This window comes from Aplidium turbinatum, chromosome 15, assembly GCF_918807975.1.
Source record: "Aplidium turbinatum chromosome 15, kaAplTurb1.1, whole genome shotgun sequence".
In the NCBI taxonomy this organism is placed as follows: Eukaryota; Metazoa; Chordata; class Ascidiacea; order Aplousobranchia; family Polyclinidae; genus Aplidium; species Aplidium turbinatum.
In genome coordinates, this window is record NC_137486.1 from 13640137 (window position 1) to 13657667 (window position 17531).

General features: G+C 37.4%; 3 protein-coding genes across 3 annotated transcripts; 1 reads left to right on the top strand and 2 right to left on the bottom strand.

Annotated features, from left to right (window-relative positions):
- Positions 1-1158: 1158 nt before the first annotated feature.
- LOC145784238 (tropomyosin-like) lies at positions 1159-7029 on the top strand. The gene is made up of 8 exons (XM_082596023.1): positions 1159-1299; positions 2143-2268; positions 3209-3366; positions 4091-4184; positions 4329-4399; positions 5629-5767; positions 6339-6408; positions 6526-7029. Exons 1-8 carry the CDS (start codon positions 1186-1188, stop codon positions 6609-6611), a joined length of 858 nt encoding a protein of 285 aa, XP_082452149.1. The 5' UTR covers positions 1159-1185; the 3' UTR covers positions 6612-7029.
- Positions 7030-7601: 572 nt separating this feature from the next.
- On the bottom strand, positions 7602-9586 carry LOC145784207 (U5 small nuclear ribonucleoprotein 40 kDa protein-like). The gene has a single exon (XM_082595982.1). The coding sequence runs from the start codon at positions 9552-9554 to the stop codon at positions 8505-8507; it is 1050 nt and encodes a 349-aa protein (XP_082452108.1). The 5' UTR covers positions 9555-9586; the 3' UTR covers positions 7602-8504.
- A 1556-nt stretch (positions 9587-11142) lies between these two features.
- LOC145783983 (SCAN domain-containing protein 3-like) lies at positions 11143-11508 on the bottom strand. The gene has a single exon (XM_082595743.1). The coding sequence runs from the start codon at positions 11506-11508 to the stop codon at positions 11143-11145; it is 366 nt and encodes a 121-aa protein (XP_082451869.1).
- Between the last annotated feature and the right edge of the window lie 6023 nt (positions 11509-17531).

Sequence of the window (17531 nt, forward strand, 5' to 3'; positions counted from 1 at the left end):
AATTTCAACCATAATAATAACAAAAAATTATTCCCCACTGGGATAAGTTAAGTCCGCCGTGAGACTAATACCAGCTGTTTAGAAGCATATCAAACCATTTGATGCGGAAACATACAATTTCAACAATTCCTTCCAAAATTTCAAGGGGGCCCGGGCCCCCAGTCCCCCCTATAAATCCGCGCCTGGGTCGGCAATAATTCGATTGTTTTTTTGTTTTTTAATCTATCTCGTAAAACTTGTGACAAGTCCCAGGTCGAAAAACCAAACTTTTGAAATCATAACAAAATGTTCCGACCACTAAATCATAACTTTCGAATCGAGCCAACGCTCCGTTTGAATGTATAAGCTCTGGCTATCCCTACAGTGGAAATTGGAATCAATAGCTGCCAGGATTTCAAAACTATCAAGGCAAATAAGAATGATTGTCATTGAACAAAATATTTTATAACTTTTAGGTAAAACCACTGAAAATCTTTGAAATTATTGATACCGATGCCCTGTTTAAATGTTTAAAATTACCGAAAAGTAACGGTAAGTTTATAATAATACGAAAAATTTTGCTTATTGTTTTTTTTTTTATTATGTGTTAAACGTAGTGTTGTTACTGAATTTATGGTTTAAAAAAGTTATCTTTCTACCCAAATTGAATTCAGATGAATAAAAGTAACTTTGTCAAATCATAAAAAGAAGTCGTAGGAAGGCTATGCAGCCTATGCAGTGGCTGTAGCTGAAGACTATAGTGTGCATTGATGAAGTGTAGTCGATGATCAAATCTAAATATATGCTGAAATGTCTGGTTATTCTCACAACCGTGCCAGGCGACAAATGCTCACAAAAGTCCTAGTGAGGGTTACACTGATAACAAAATTAAAGGGAATGTCATGAATTGCTGTAAAAACTTTTTACAGCGTTGATTAAGAGTTTTAAACTTTCTATACTCAAATTACCATTTGAATTATTATGTAGACTGCTTTACACATGCTATTAGGTTTCATACAAGTGTATACAAAAATTAGCATTTAGGGATTGTAAGAAGTTTACCTTTATATTTATGAATTGTCACTTTCAACTGTTTTTAATCATCATACCAGACATCCATAGGAATATATATAGATAAATACAGCACCACAAGTTTGTTTAACTCATTTGTATCATCGCTGATTTAGAGTAGGACTATCAACAGCCATGGAATCCATCAAGCATAAAATGGAAGGTCTCATAAAGGACAAAGAAGAAGCGATTGAAAAGGCAGTGCAGCTGGAAGCAGAAAAACAGGAAAAAGAAGACAAAGCCAAAGAGGTAAAAGATGAAGCGGTAGCCTACACCTGTGCAGTAATAAAACAAATTATATCAATACTACTAATTGTTTGATTGAAAGCAGTTAAAACTGAACAGGTAGGCTAACCAAATAAATAATAACATTGAAGATAGGCTTAGCCTACTTATTTATTTAAATTACCGATCTTGACTTACCTCAAATTTTCACAATGACTAGCCCAGTGGTTCTCAACCTTTTTTCTTTCCTGGCCCATTTTCGTTGCACAAAAACTCTTATGCCCATTAATTGTTTATGCAAGAAAAAAACTGCAAAATAGATTTAAAAACAAAAAAAACAGCAGAAAATGTTCCAAAGCAGATTAAACCGTGCATCAATGAGATGCGTGTTCGTGAACGTTATTGACAAACTTGTAGTTACAGTGGGTCTCCATTTCAATAGATTATTTAGATAAATTTACATTTGATTTAAATTTCTTCCCAATTATTTTCAACATGATTACTCCTGCCTTTAAGTTAAAAATTTCTCTTTACAGAGCCAAGTGGCTCCCTATAAGAACCACACTGTTGTAGTTGCAATCAACGTTCGTATATTATGCAACAGACGGCATTGATTACATCACGCCACCAAAATTATTATTTCATTAATTAGAATGGAAATTACAGCAGCACCATTCATTGTTGCTACAATCAAAACAACTAAACAAAACACACAAGTGTAAAATTCACTATAGTAACACAAATTAAACTAAATTTTCACTAACTCTGGCAAAGTTTTAAATAGGTCTGTGGCCCACTTCAAAATCTTTCCATGGCCCAACGGTTGAGAACCGCTGGACTAGCCTAATCATAACTTAATATTTTTAGTCCGAAAACGAAATCTCGGCAACCACCCGACAAATCATTAACCTAGAGGATGAGTTGGATAAAGTCATGGAGGAACATCGATTGTCTATTGATAAACTAGACGTTGCTGAAAAAGTAGCAACAGACGTGAGTATAAAATAAGATAGTTGAGCTCGTTCAGCAATATGTCTCATTGTGTGACAATTGTGTCAGTGATAGGTTTATTTGCGTAGCCCACTATCTAAGGCTAGGCTATGTCTCTGTACGGCCAATGAAAAGGTAGATTTTTGCCAAGTTCATCAATTTGGGATCATTTTTGTGTTTGTTTGGAGCTCTAAGTTTGGATCTCTAAGTAGACCTACCATACGTCCCGGTTTGGCCGAGACAGTCCCGGTTTAAACGTCTGTCCCGGTGTCCCATCCCAGTTAGAAAAATGTCCAGGAATTTTACTTTAGTGAAATTTTCAAAACTAACTCCAATCTGATGCAAAATTATGAAATAATTCCGTCCCAAAAGGCATAACTTTGCTTTAATTAGGTTGAGTAAAATATCGCGCATAGCTTGAGAAGTCCTTTAGTTAAGGAATAATGAGTGACGTTTATTGCATCATTATTCTATTGACTTCAATGAAACGATGAAGCCAATGGTTTCTGAATGCATCCCCCTATAAATGTTTGATTTGTGAGTTAGTGTTATTTCTTTGTTCTCAGTGTTTGTTCTTTCTTTTTTTCTTATAAATGTCTGATTTGTGACTTAGTGTTGCTTAAATTAACATGTATTTTTCTTTAAATAAAGTAATAAAAATTTTTATTCAATCTAAGTAGAATACTTTATTATGCAATATTAAAGCTTATAAATATAAATATGGAATAAAAATTTGCCAAGCTCAGGCCTTCGGCCTTTCGTCCAGTTATTTCATTCATAGTTTTGAGTTTGTCCCAGATTATGCCCAAGAAATTATGGTAAGTTTAGCTCTAAGTGTCTTTTAAGAAAAAAAGACTAGTTCAAGTTAGGCTAAGCATTACAACTTGAGAAGATTGTAGACTACAAAAATTATAGGCTAACGCATTTAGAACTATTTTTCTAGTCCGAATTGGAAGTCAACGCTCAAACTCGTCGAATGCAATTGTTGGAAGAAGAAATGCAACGGGTTACTGAACGATTAGACGAAGCAGTTGCAAAGCTTGAAGTGGCCGAAAAAGCGGCCGAAGAAAGTGAAAGAGGCCGAAAAGTTATTGAGAGCAGGTTCCTAATCTTTCTCATTAAAACTGTGAAATATCGTCCAAAAAGCTTAAGTTAAATAAGACTGTTAAATAAGCGGTGCCCTATTCATTGATTCTTGTAGTTTAGTGTTTAGTGGTTACCTCAGTGCCCGCCCCGTTAGCTCAGTGATTACGCGCCCGGCTCAAGATCACGCGGCGCTGATTCGACTCTTGGGGTGTGCGCTTAAGCAACGCACGTTAAGGACACTGCTCTCCATTTAGTGATAACTTGTGAATGGAATAATTCCCTGGCTACCACACTTCAACAATCGGAAAACTTCACTCTGCCAATCTTGGTAACCGGCCCTGCGGCAAAAGCCTCTACAAGTAGGCCTAGGCTATGCGAAAATGCCAGGAATAACCAATCAAGGCTTTGTCAGTCCGAGGATAAAGATTCAAGACCAACCAACCTATCGATTTCTTTATAAACCTTAAAATGTCACGTAGTGTTTGAAACGTGTAAGCAACGCATTTTAAGGACTGCATTCAGCGACACTTAGCGAATCAATTAATTTTAAGGCAAAATACTTAAACAGTCGAAATTCTCGCTTTGCCAATCCCGGTAACAGGCCCTGCGTCAGTGGTGTAAAGACTGCTTGCGATAGGCCTACTGCCACGAATAACCTTTCGGAGGCTTTCTCATTTCGAGGATAAAGATTAAAAACCAACCTATCAAATTAAACTGAATTTTTATGTAAAATAAAAAGGTCATTTAAAGACGAAGAAACACTTGAACTGCAAGAAATTCAGTTGAGGGACGCAAAGGGTATCGCTGAAGATGCTGATAGGAAATATGAGGAGGTAACTATTACCTAAAAAGTATTCAACATGTGGGCATAAATTGCATAATTAATCTATCATAATATAACAACCATTTGATAAAGAAATAATTTTTGGTAAATAAACAAACCATTTCAGAAAATTTGTAAGAATATGTTTTTCAAGGTGGGACGAAAACTTCGCATGGTGGAAAACGATTTGGAGCGTGTTATGGATCGTGCCGAAGAACACGAAGCGTAAGTAAAATTCCTGTTGATCAAATCTAGGGTGCGATACTACAGTACTTTTGTTATGCAATAACTTAAGCTTACAAGATGATTATAAAAATATGTTTGAATCATCTTTTGGGCCGCATAAAACATTATAAGGCAAAGTGGGGCGTGTTGTCACAATTTTTGCAAATCAGCATATATCTCGTTCTGTACCAATGGTACCGAGATGCTAGATAGTGCAATTGAAAGAGGTATCATTCGACTTCTTTTTGCTACAACTAAAGTTTTTCTGGATTATTTCGTCTTTACATAAATGCATGTTTAATGCAAGTGAATGGGCTGTGACAACACGCCCCACCCCGGGGCGTGTTGTCACAGAGCATGGGGCGTGTTGTCACAAAATTTCTGCACATGCTTTATGACTAAAATATGACAGAAACCAACAAAAAATGGTTTTAATACAGGCTGAACGAATAAAAAAATATGCGAAATGCAAAAAAATTTAATTTCAACATATTGGTAAAAATTTTATGCCCATTGTCAAAAACAATAGAAATGTCATCTTGAGAATTATGTGTCACTATCGAATATATGTGTGTATCATTATCTAATATTAATTTTTATTACCTAAAAAAGCGTTGTATTTTAACAAATACGCATATTACCTCGTTGTATAAGCATAAATAATTTTTTATGTTTCTTAATATTAAAAATGCACACAACGGGGCGTGTAGTCACAGCTGTGACAACACGCCCCATGGTATGAAATCACGTGGTTTCAACAACCATGTGTACATCTCTACTTGCATGTCTTATCTGTTTGGTATGATGAAAAGAACAGGCTTAAAGCTACCGAATGGTACCTTTCCTGATCAGTTATGATCATACCTTAGTTTGCCAGACCATTTTTTAGTTTAGTTATAAAACCTGATTTTGCCCAAAATTCAATGGCACTCCTCATAATTTCTGCTGCTGCTGACAAATTTATTAACCTTCACTGCTTGTACGAAAGAGAACTGAAAACTATGCGTTCCATTGAAAACTCGAGGTTATACGCTTGGGTTATCACATGGAAATCGTGCTGTGACAACACGCCCCACTTTGCCCTACAGGCTTGCAGTAGGTAGGCTACTGTAATCCTAATCAAGTTGCAAGCTAAACTGGAGCAAAATGCTTTTAACAGTATCCTACTGATACCACGTTTGATGCAGCCTAGGTTGTAAGCTACCACAAATTTATCATGTTTCTTACAGGAAAGTAAAGAAAGCAGATGAACAACTAAAAGGCTTGCAAGAAAATTTGAGACAAATGGAAGCTATTTCTGTTCAAAATTCCGAAAAAGAAGATAATTTTGAAAAAGAGATTCATGCTTTAACAGAAAACCTGAAAAATGTAAGTTGCTCTGAATAGGCTTGATAGTGAATTTTTTTTCCTAGTTCGCGTGTGTATGAGTAATTTTAATTGATCAAATTTTGCTGAGTTTATTGATTTATTTAGAAGCCTACCTTAGGGTTTATGTAGGGTTGTGTGGAACGCATATAATGATGCCTTGCTAAAACCGACAGCTGAAAGACTCACTTTCACGCCAATGATGCACGCAACTGAGATGAATTTGCATGAAATTCAAAGTAGACCTATACGATAATAATTATTTTAGGGCTCATTTTCGGTAATGTTTTCCGATTAGTCAGAATTTTTTTAAAAGCCTTGGCACTCTCTTCACTTAACGGTCCACCGAGAGCAGGCTCAGGCAAGGTAAATCTGAAAATTGTGGCTTTTCAGTTTTCATATTTTACATGAAGAACTAAATTTCACCATTAGTCTCGTTTTAACCTACAGTATACTGTAGTCTACAGATGAGGTGGACATCAATTGATTTTACTGATCCGAATTTTATTTAGCGCCTAGTGAAAACGATTTATCTATTTTCTTACGTTGAAATAAAACGTTGTTTTCTTTTTAGGCAGAAACAAGAGCGGAATTTGCAGAAAGAACTGTTGATAAGCTAGAAAAGACTATCGATTATCTTGAAGGTAAAAAGTGGTGATTAGGCTTACAAAAAAGCACGGCCTACCTAAGCCCTACACTTTGACAATCAATATTACAAGCAAATGTTCAATAAGGCGTAATTCAACATCCTATTTTTGCAGATCAACTATATGCTGAGAAGATGGCTTACAAGGGCATCAGTGAGAAGCTGGACAAGACACTCAGTGATATGATCACTCTCAACTGAATATGTGATACGCGCCATTTTTTGCATACCGCTTCATTATGTATTAATGTTTTATTAGCATGTTTCTGTTTTCAATGTGGGATTAACTTTCTTAGATCAACTGTGAACAGGCAGCTAAAAAAGATCAAAAACTTTTATAAACCGGATGCTCTGTGATGCAAATTATGCTTGCAAAAAACAACTGTTCCGGATAGTGTTGGAATATAGGGCGAATTCTTGTAAAAAAAAAAAAAACTTTCAAAGAGAACATTAAGAAAAAGGTTTCAATCTGAACTGTGCTAAAGATTTATAATTCATGTAGGCTACACCAAAAAAGCTAAATCGAGAATATTCTACGGTGCGTCCTATTCCTGTGTTGGCCGGTAATTGTTTTACTTGGATGCCGAAAAGTCAGTGATAGGCTGTTCAAATAAAGTAAAATTTCTTATGAAGAAATGCACCAGAATGCTATAAAATTGGCGATAAGCGTCACATTGGGGGTCGAAAATATTTTATAAGTCCCAAAAGCATTCGCGTGTGGTCTGCAAGAGAGGTGGCGAACCGTGTTTCTGTCGGTATCTGTTATCGCAAATCCAAAGATAGTTCGCTCTTTGTATACCCCATCTCATTCTACAGTGTGAAAAGCCTCCCATTAAGTGGCAGTCATTTGCCTGGTCCATAGCAATGCTCCAAAGCCGGCGCGAAACGAAGCTACCGAAAATTGCAAATTCTTAAGTTTGTCGAAAGTGAAAACGATTGCGTGGCACTGGCCTGAACATACAAATGCGGCGATTAACGAGGCTGTGATCCGGAAAACGTGCTTCACTCCGAAAGCGTGAACTGACCTCTACCAAAGCATGTGGAAGTTTAATTCCCACTCAAGACATATGGATATGCACCACTGATGATTCCAAACAAGAGCGAAACGAGTAGGGCTATGGCGTCTTCTATTTTCGTTCGATTAGAGTCTTCATTATTTCCAACAACTTTCGCATGTGACACGAACCAATGTAAGTCCGTTTTAGGGGCGTCGCTCCCTTTTTATTAACTAGAAATGATGGTTTTGAAAAACGTAAACTTTCAAAATTCAATAAGGTTTACATAAACGTATCTAGGAAGCCAGTACAAAAAGAGAAAACAACTTAGGCCACAAACTATTTTCTTCTTTCTTGTCAAGGAATACCACATGAAAATAATCATAAAATGTACGGGGCTTGTGACGCAGATTTAGAATAATTTTTAAATTGGAAAAAAGTGTTGAATAATAAAAGACAGTCGTAGCAAGTTTCACGGTAGTTTTCAATATTCAAGTTTTCTTGATTCCAAATAAATTTCAAGCTCTGCTACGTAAACTTTACCGAAGCTACACTATTTAAAAAAACGATTTAACCAAACGAACAGCATTGACTTGCGTCTGGAAAAACACGTAGTTAAAAAAGTATACAGCATTAAAAAAAAGTATTATGCTCAGTTTTCAGGACAAGAATAACGTTATGACTAGCATTTATTTAAGAAGATAGAAATACAACATGCGTCAGTGCACTCTACAGAATTCGTCGGGTCATGAATGATATTGCTAAAGGTCTTTCAGAATAAGAATGTTGGCAAACAATTCAATGCAGTAAAAACATTGGCCATGTTAAATACATTTTCAGACTGAACGCCATAATTCTAGCATTGACAAAATTGTGGCAATATAACACGCTAAAATCATTGCCACAAAGAGTTAATGTGGCAACATTGAAAAAATATAGAGATTGCCAATTAACCAAGTGAGTTTTGAATAGTCTGAAATCTAGACTCAAGCTGCATCGTCCTATGTAATGCACACTATCACGTTATCAAACAATGAATGCAATCAATGATTGTGTTAAGAAGACAGACTAAAAAACAGCCCATTGAAAACTAAAGCTATTATTGTATTTCACCAAGATAAATGTTTTTGTCACTTGAGCAAGACATTACGATTGGTTCTGTAGGGTGAAACTGTACATCATTGACTGATCCAGAGTGGCCTGGCAGCTTATACATAAGCTGGCAATTGTGTGCATTCCACACACAAACATCTCTATCTGCTGAGCCAGCACCGACTTTATTTCCATCAACAGACCAGCTGCAACGCAAAAGGTTTTTCTCAAAATTGTGAGCATGCCCAGTAAATAGTTTAATGCACCGTTCTGGAGGAGCATATGGTCGTATATCCCACATACGCAATGTGGAATCCATGGCGTTGGAAAGAAGGTACGAACCATCTTTGTTCAACGATAGTCCTGTGATTGTGTCTGTGTGGCCAAGCAACTCCATTACAGTTTTATCAGTTCTGATATCCCAGACCTTAATATCATTGTCGATACCACCGGTAATCAGACTCTGCGCTGTGTCATCAAAAGTAAGTGCAGTGACTTGGTAACTAAGCTGCAATGTTTTTACTGCTCCGCGATGACGTGGATCCCATATCTTAACGGTACAATCATCACTCCCAGAAGCCACCATTTGATCACCTCTTCTTGTAGAAGAGCAAGCGTTTACGATAGAATTGTGCCCTTTCATTCTTTTTACTCGAGTGCCAGTTTCAAAATCAAACATTCCAACAGTTTTGTCTGTACTGGCAGTAAATAAACTGGCTCCATCAGTGCTAAATTGCAAATCCAGCACTGCACCAACATGACCTCCAGTGATTACATGATAATTGTCACACTCACCAAATACATTCCAAAAGAAAATATTTCTTTCAAAACCTGTGGAAGCAATTGCCCTTCCCCCTGGATGAAACTTTGCACTGTATATGTCCCCACCATGTCCGCTTAAGAGCATAATAGGTGAAAACAAACTTGAAGTTCGAGGTGGTCCATCATGTACAGCAACTGTATTTTCAGAAAATAGCTTAACAGCATTAGTGGAAGGCTGTTCAAGTGGAACCAGTGAACTAAACTGGCCACTCGGATTGCCAGTCAAAGTTGACATGCTACTAATAAATAAACTTAATAAAAATTGTAAGTTACCTGGAAAAAATGGTTGAAATGTAACCAGAAGAAAAATATATTGATAAAGCAAAAATAATACAATAAATTAAATCACTTTGAAACCTGTTAAAAAGCCAACACATTTAGTTATGATGCAATATCACGATGCTATTACAATGCAATGTGACTGATCTTTATCCAGTGAAAACTATTTCATAGAAGAAATTTACATTCTTCAAGATGGTTGTTGTGGGTTAAACTAAAAAATTTTCTTGCCACAAGGTGATTGTGTTTTGGTGTCAATCTTATTTTAATCGGTCTAATTGTGACAAGGAAGTTTTTCCTTGATTTTAATCGGCTAACTGTAAGTGTTGGGATAAAATGACAGCCCTGCCTCATATTTATTGATTGTTATTCTTTGTCGTCTGACAGAGAAAGCTTTTTGTATGCTTTTTCTAACAATATTGCATAGTTGTTGAGGCTTTAAATTACTAATGTAGGCCTGGTCAGTTCAATTGGCAGAATCAACTGTCGAAGTGATGCAATCTGCTTGTTGTTGATTGTGTGATACTTAATGCACAATGCTACAGGCAATTTTAAACTCGGCAAATTATCGCCAAAAAACTTGTACTTGTGATAGGTAATAAAAACTTAGAGTGATTGTTGATTTCTAACATTTCCCAAGTAATAAACAATTTAACACTTAGCCTATGGTACTCTTTTTGATACAGTTGAAAAAAATTACGAAAACCACAATCGGCGACTTCAAAGTTGCTTTATTTTCATCTCGATCTCTTTAGGGATGAATTGGGTTGTCCGTAGTCTACTACCTCTGTGGTTGAGGGTTTATTTTCCCCATCCCAGACAAGAAAATTTGGGTGCAACCTAATTTGCCCCCTGAAAAAATCGAGAGAGAAAAATACAACAGAGCCGAAGTAGCTGATTGGAGTGCGCCACAAACATTTCAAAATTTCTCTCAAGCTTTTCCGGTGACAAAAAAAGGTTGCATCCTTATTGAGGGTTAGAAATGTTTCGATTTCTAACCCAGGGTTAGGAATTAGGTTAGGGTTAGAAATGTTTATATTTCTAACCCTAACCCTTAATAAGATTTCAACCTATTGGTTAGGGTTAGAAATGTTTCTATTTCATAATTTTTTTCAACTGTATCAAAAAGAGTACCATAGGCTAAGTGAAATGTTTCTATTTCTAACTGCTGCGCCAGCCTTCACTGCTGTGTGTGATTTGACAGTTTCACGCAAGCACAATAACGAAGCGCAGTAAAAGTACCGTAGAGATAACAAAATAGCATCGCCTGTATCTATGGCGCTATAAGCGTAGCCACTTCTTTAAAAAATACCTTTTAAGACATCAAGACTTGCGTCCTACTAAACCAGCGGTTTCCAACCTTTTTGGTGCCGTGACCCTTTTATAACATTTGCCAAGTTGCGGTGACCCCAAGGATAAAATTAGTTGGGTTGATCCTCCTTCACTGCACTTTTGGAGCTAACTAGTAGGCTACTAGGCTATATATTAAATTTAACTTCTCAATAAATAAATAAACAACACAACAAATCAACACAACAATTTGTTCAGTGAGAAGGCTGTGCTTGCTTCTTTTTAGCCAGATCTGAAATCCTTGAAGCAGTCTTTGCAAGAGCACAACGCAGATCATCTTCTGCATCAAGTCTGCTCCTGTATTTAGATTTGATAACCAACAAGCTTGAAAAGCCTGTTTCACAAAGGTATGTTGTTGGAAAAAGAAGAATCAGGCGCAATGCGATCTCAGACAGAACGGGATATGACTGCAAACTTTTGATCCAAAATTTGGTAACTGACATTGAAGAAAAATCAGTTTTTGCTGCATCGCTGTCGCTGGTAATGAGTTCAATGAACTCCTCTTGTGCATTCTCAGGAACATCTTCAACTCTGATGGTGAATGCACTGTGTAGCCTCATTTTGCCGCCCCCTCGCAGCCTGGCGCAGAGCCAGAACCGCCAAGTAGCTGCTACACCACTGAGCCTACACTGGCTTGCCTAGGCTATCAACTGATGCAGAAATAATAGCCTAGCTCTCAACTTGCGTCCTAGCTGCTCAATGTTTGAAAATTTTCTCACAAATATCAACAAAAATCGCGACCTCAAGTCCAACTTTTGCTTAAAAAATGCATTAGTTTTGCCCAGGGTGTTCTGGTTTGTCTAGTTACTAGACAAACCATGGTAAAATCGCAATTTTTAATAAACTCTAGTAAAATTGCGATGCACTCTGGTGAGCTGCCCATTGTTAAGAGTTAACTTTCTGAATTTCTAAACTAATGAAATTCTAAACTTTTCAGAAGGCCTCAGGTGACCCCAGGCAAATTGTCAGGCGACCCCAGTTGGGGTCGCGACCCACAGGTTGGGACCGCTGTACTAAACTATTCTAGAAGAGTTTAAGCAAGTTAAAAATAAACTGTAGGTTACCGGTACCGTACTCAATGTTCATTTAGTTAAATAACATGATACGTGTTCTTCTGGTGCAAACTAAGCTGAACTATGACAAAATGTATAAGGAGATAATATGTTTTATACATCTTGTGATAGTTCAGTTTAGTTTGCCTTAGAAGAACGCATGTCGTGTTATTTAACTAGGCTACCGGTACATGCCTGGTGAACAGTCTCATTCAATTTTTACCCAAAATTTGTTATCATTAAACCCCACCCCACCTCAGCTAACCACATCACGTGATCAAAGTGTGCTTAAAATTGCACACCATTTGTGACAACTGAAGGGAGTAAGGGACTACTGCACTTAAAATAAAATTTAATTTTGTTGAATTTGTTCATTTGTAATTTGTTGAAAGTGTAGTGAAATGGCAAATGCATCAGTGATGCCAACTTTTGTATTGCTGTTTAGACTAGTTCAGTGCACTAAAGTTATCATTATAAAAAAAAAACATTATACTTTTTCTTCGCACAACGCTCAGAGTTTAAGATGGATACCACAACACCTTGCAGGTTTACAATTTTCCAAATAAAATAAATTTGTTACCTGACTCATCATTAATGTACTCTGACTCATTTTATATTATCAAAAACAAAATAAAAAAAGTCAAACTGTAAATCTTCTAACTAAATGCCTTAAAAAAAAAACAGATTTGAAAAAATTAGCTGGAAAAAAGCCAACTTAGCAATCCTAAGCCCAAACCGAAAACGAATCGTCCTGATCTGGCAAGCACGCAGACGCAGGGGCAAATGGAAACTGGCAACTCTGTTAATCTGTTCCCCTTTTAGTTTGACGTATGCGTCTTGAACTAACTAAAACAGGAATTTTTCTTTACAACATAAAATAAATAAAATAAAACAATTGTTTGGGTGATGTGACAACCAAAAACAACGTTACAACAATCATACTAATTTTGTCTGACGGACAACGTAAGCCAATAATCCATTTATTCTATTTTTCTAAAACATATTATATCAGTTCAGTTGATTGATTGATTGATTGAATTTTTATCCTCGGACTGGGAAAGCTTCTTGCAGAGCTTAATCCTGGCAGTTTCGCATACTTGTAGAGGCTTTGAATCACTGACGCAGGCTCGGTCACCGAGATTGACAGAGTGAAGTTTCCGATTGTTGAAGTCTTGTTGCCAGGGAACTATTCCATCCATTAGATGCCGCTGAATAGAGAGCAATCCTTAACGTGCATTGCTCAAGCGCACACCCCGAGAGTCGAACCAGCGCCGCTTGATCTTGAAGCTTCTTCGTTCCAGAAGTGACGCGCTAACCTATTGAGCTATATTTTATTTCTTACCATCACATCGAAAACAATACATGCCATTCGCCAACATAGCAAAAGTAAATATAAAGGTAGAAGCGACAAAGCGAGAACGTTAAAATATAAGGAGCCAACATAAGTTAAAAAAAATTGGCACGATCGCAATAGCCTACTTTTCGAAAGTTTTAGGATAAAAAGGAAAATAAAAAGACATTAGGCCTACGATCAATAACATATATCCAGGCAGTGGCGTAACTATAGGAAATGTGGCGTCCAGGGCGGATTCAGATTTTGCCGCCTCTTCAAGACAAAGCATCTGAAAATGAAATACGTTTTTTTATCAAATTATAATCAAAATCAATAATCGTAGTCTGAAAGTGCTGCCCCCAGACGTGCCACCCGGGGCGGTCCGCCCCCCCGCCCCCCTAGCTACGCCACTGTATCCAGGTTATCGCTTTATCATCCTATTAGCCTACTAAGTTATATATTATAGCTTGGTTTGGTTGGTTTTGAATCTTTATCCTCGAACTGACAAAGCCTTGATAGGTTATTCCTGGTCGTTTTGCATACTTGTAGAGGCTTTTGACGCATGACCGGTTACCGAGATTGACAAAGTGAAGTTTCCGATTGTTGCAGTGTTGTTGCCGGGAAATTATTCCATCCATTAGGTGACGCTGAATGGATAAGAGAACAAACCTTATAAAGCGTTGCTCAAAAGCACACTCCAAGAGTCGAACCAGCGTCGCTTAAACTTGAAGCTTCTTCGTTAACGAAGTCTAAACCAACTATAGGCTATGAGCTATCGGGGCTTTTAGCTGGTAGGCTATTTTCAAAATTTGTAGCCTAAGTTATAAATAGACAACACGTGCTATAAAGATCGGTGATGGTGCGTTATCAAGAGTGCTGATGGTCTGAGGGGAACACATCTTGGTGCGTTTAGCTCATAGCAAAGAAGAGCAAGGCAGGCAAAGAAAGCCCCACAAAACAATTTTATCACGGCGAAGCTATTTCAGTCCTAACGCATCATGCCGGTAGACTCTTTAACATAGGACAGTTTTCCGTGCGAATCAGCTGATTTCAGTCATGTGACTCAGCACGTGATATTCCGATCTTCGGTCTTCTCGATCCGATCTTCTCCAAAGATGTTTGATACAAAGAAAATTAAGTGAATGCATCGCCACAGCAGCGTGGCCTAATGGGTTAGGGTTAGGGCAAGGGAATAGTCATTTCGATTGCGTGGGTTCGATTCCCACCCTCTGCTATGGTTCTTTTTTCTTCTGCAACTGAACTGAGTGCAAGAAGGATCTTAGACTGTAATCAATTGAGTTTATAAGGTTACAATCATAATGGCGTGAGTCACATGACTGCAAACAGCTGATTCACGAGGAAACCTGTCCTACGTTAAAGTGCCTACCCATCATGCCTTGCATTTTGACCAGTGTTTCCCCTGATAAAATTGTCCAGTGCACAACAATTGTTCATTACACGTCCAAAAAACCCTTGTAAGAAAGAATGAATACTATAAAGTTGAGGTCTGAGGAAATATGAAAATAGGCTGGGATCTAAGGGCTTTTTACCTCCAGAAAAAATTGACAAATTTTTTAGACTAGGCTACTTTGTTTTAGTAGGTTTACTCTGATAACCTAATGCTTTTTGTTTAAAGGCATACCTACTAAATAAAATTTTCAAACGGAAATTGAGCATTAAAAGGCGCAAACTGAACATTCAAGAATACATTTCAAAAAAAAATTGTTTTAATTGGCACTAAGTCGCAAAGTTCAACGTTTCATTTATTTTTTATTTTTACAAAATGACCAAAAAGTGGAAACACTGCTCGAGAATACGTCACTATCGACAGCAATAACAAAAGCCACGTTACCACATCTGATGTTTCAACATCAGATCTGATGTTTTGAGCAAAATGTCTGATGTTTTGATGTTGAAATCTGATGTTTTGATGTAGCCTACATACATACATAGCCTACAGTTAAATCGCCCGCGGTAACAACTATTGCTCGATCAGCTGATTGCTAGTATATAGTGACGTATACTGTGCAGTCGCACGCTTCGCTGCTCACGCCCATTCCTATTTTCAAAGCTCTAACAAAAGCACGCGCGGAATGCTGATCAGACCGCAATGGAGCAAAATTTTATTAAAAATCGTTTTATGGTAGCATGTTAAACACAAAGAACGTGTACAATCGCCAAGTCAGGTTTTTCCTTTAGCCCTGTAGCCTATCCCTTTAAGACGAACACATTAAGTGTATTTAAGTATAATTTAACAGATCAGATATAGCCTAGGCTCTAGCCTACGTTCTATAGAATTTGAACTTAAAAGCCTTTTTAAGCGTTGTAGCCTAAGTGCGTAGAAATCAAATCACACAAGGTATAAATGGTCTGTTGTGTCTGGTATAGCCTTCTTGCGTTATTTTACGTTATATAACGTCACCTTCTTGTCTTGCAATCAACCAAAATCTACTATTAGGCCTACTGTAGAACTGGAATATGTAACAGACTTCTTTGCTGCAGTATGTATCAAGCACACTCTCTGCCGCTGTACTATTGAAATGCGCATGCAGATTAGAGTTGCAGGCATACGTTACTTTCCCGTATATGCGCACCGCAATGATTCTGCTTTTGGCCCGGTGTAACGGTCCAGGAGTTACTGCGGTCTGAAAGTTACCGTAACTTCTGGACCGCGTATACGCGGTCTGAAAGTTACTGCCAGTCCAGAAGTTACTAAAACAGGGGTGTCAGATTTGACGCTTGCAGCAGATTTGTATAAATGATTTCGACATTGGAAACATGTTGAGCTTGAAAACTTATCCACCATTGCATCTTAACAACATGGTTTACAGCAAAAACGTAATTTGGAATGAAGCGAAAATAAGATGAAAGTTAAAACATGAGTTTTGTACCAGAAATTGTTGCTGTATTGGAATGAAATTTAATTTGTAACCTAACAATTTATGTAGGCTATCATTTTAACCTGATTTGTTTGTATTATACCATTTGAAGTTGTGTCCGTGCCTTACGTGCGTTGGCAAATAAATTTGCATGGGGAGGTGATTGACTAGATGACTACTTAGCCTATAGTCCTTTGCTGTCATCCTGATTGTGCTATGATGCAACCTACGATTTACAATGTAGTGTTATTTATGAGTGTTTTATTGACTCGTTGTAGGCTATATGGCGCTGTTGAAACAAATAATTTAATTGATCATCGCTCCAAACATTTCAAAGTTTGAATCGTGGCTATACGTGAATCGGTGGCATTTAATAAACTACAGGCCTTAATATATCGTGCAAAGTTTGCATTTGAAGGCTGTCTTGTTATAACCACTGGTCTTGAGTTGTAGTTGACGAACATAGTCTGTGACTATATTTTATATATTTCATGAAAGTTAAAACCAAAGTTTTCTAGTGAATGAAGCACTGAGCCTATTTTTGGTCTGGTTTTTTATAACTATCGTTTTGAAGAAATATAAAGTAACTTCTAAGGCTACATGTAGGCCAACCGGTAGTCAAAACGCCATCAACCTTCAGTCAGTAGGCTATCACAGTCTCACACGCGGGGAAGGCTTTAACTTTTACGAAAGTAATAAAATTAGTTTGCGTTCTTCTGGTGACTATATACTAGGTTACCTCGTGATGTTAAAGATGATAACTAGCTTTTGTATTTCCGACGTTTCGTCAGTCAGCACGACTGACTTTATCAAGGTGGCTAAAACAGGTTAACACAACCTGTTCAGCAACGATGGCACAACACAAAAACATACTGATAAAATGAGTAAAGTAAAGCAGCAAGAATCAGAATTAAAACACGCAACGATACCTAGAGGTTAAACTAAATGCAGTGAATGCCTAAAACCAGTAGGCTACTTTCCAACAGCGTAAATTTATCTATCTATTGGGCCACTGTCAAGAAACGTTGAAAAGACATCAGACAAGACAGAAAACAATGGGATTAGCAATAACAATGGTAGAGAAAACGCACTGAGAATGGAAAAGGTGAAGCTAAAGTTAAAGTAATTTTTTGTACACAGAGGGGAAATTCTGACCATCTTTTTGGTTAAGAGCATGTTGTGCCTAAACCAGAAGGCACAACATGCTCTTAACCAAAAAGATGGTCAGAATTTCCCCTCTGTGTACAAAAAATTACTTTAACTTTAGCTTCACCTTTTCCATTCTCAGTGCGTTTTCTCTACCATTGTTATTGCTAATC

What these genes read in the sequence shown, in the direction of transcription:
- LOC145784238 (XM_082596023.1), top strand. Translation starts at nt 1,186, where the DNA reads ATGGAATCCATCAAGCATAAAATGGAAGGTCTCATAAAGGACAAAGAA. An exon ending in CGAAAAGTTATTGAGAGCAG is followed by an intron (nt 3,367 to 4,090) that starts GTTCCTAATCTT and finishes TAAAATAAAAAG; the next exon opens with GTCATTTAAAGACGAAGAAA. An exon ending in CGTGCCGAAGAACACGAAGC is followed by an intron (nt 4,400 to 5,628) that starts GTAAGTAAAATT and finishes TGTTTCTTACAG; the next exon opens with GAAAGTAAAGAAAGCAGATG.
- LOC145784207 (XM_082595982.1), bottom strand. Translation starts at nt 9,554, where the DNA reads ATGTCAACTTTGACTGGCAATCCGAGTGGCCAGTTTAGTTCACTGGTT.
- LOC145783983 (XM_082595743.1), bottom strand. Translation starts at nt 11,508, where the DNA reads ATGAGGCTACACAGTGCATTCACCATCAGAGTTGAAGATGTTCCTGAG.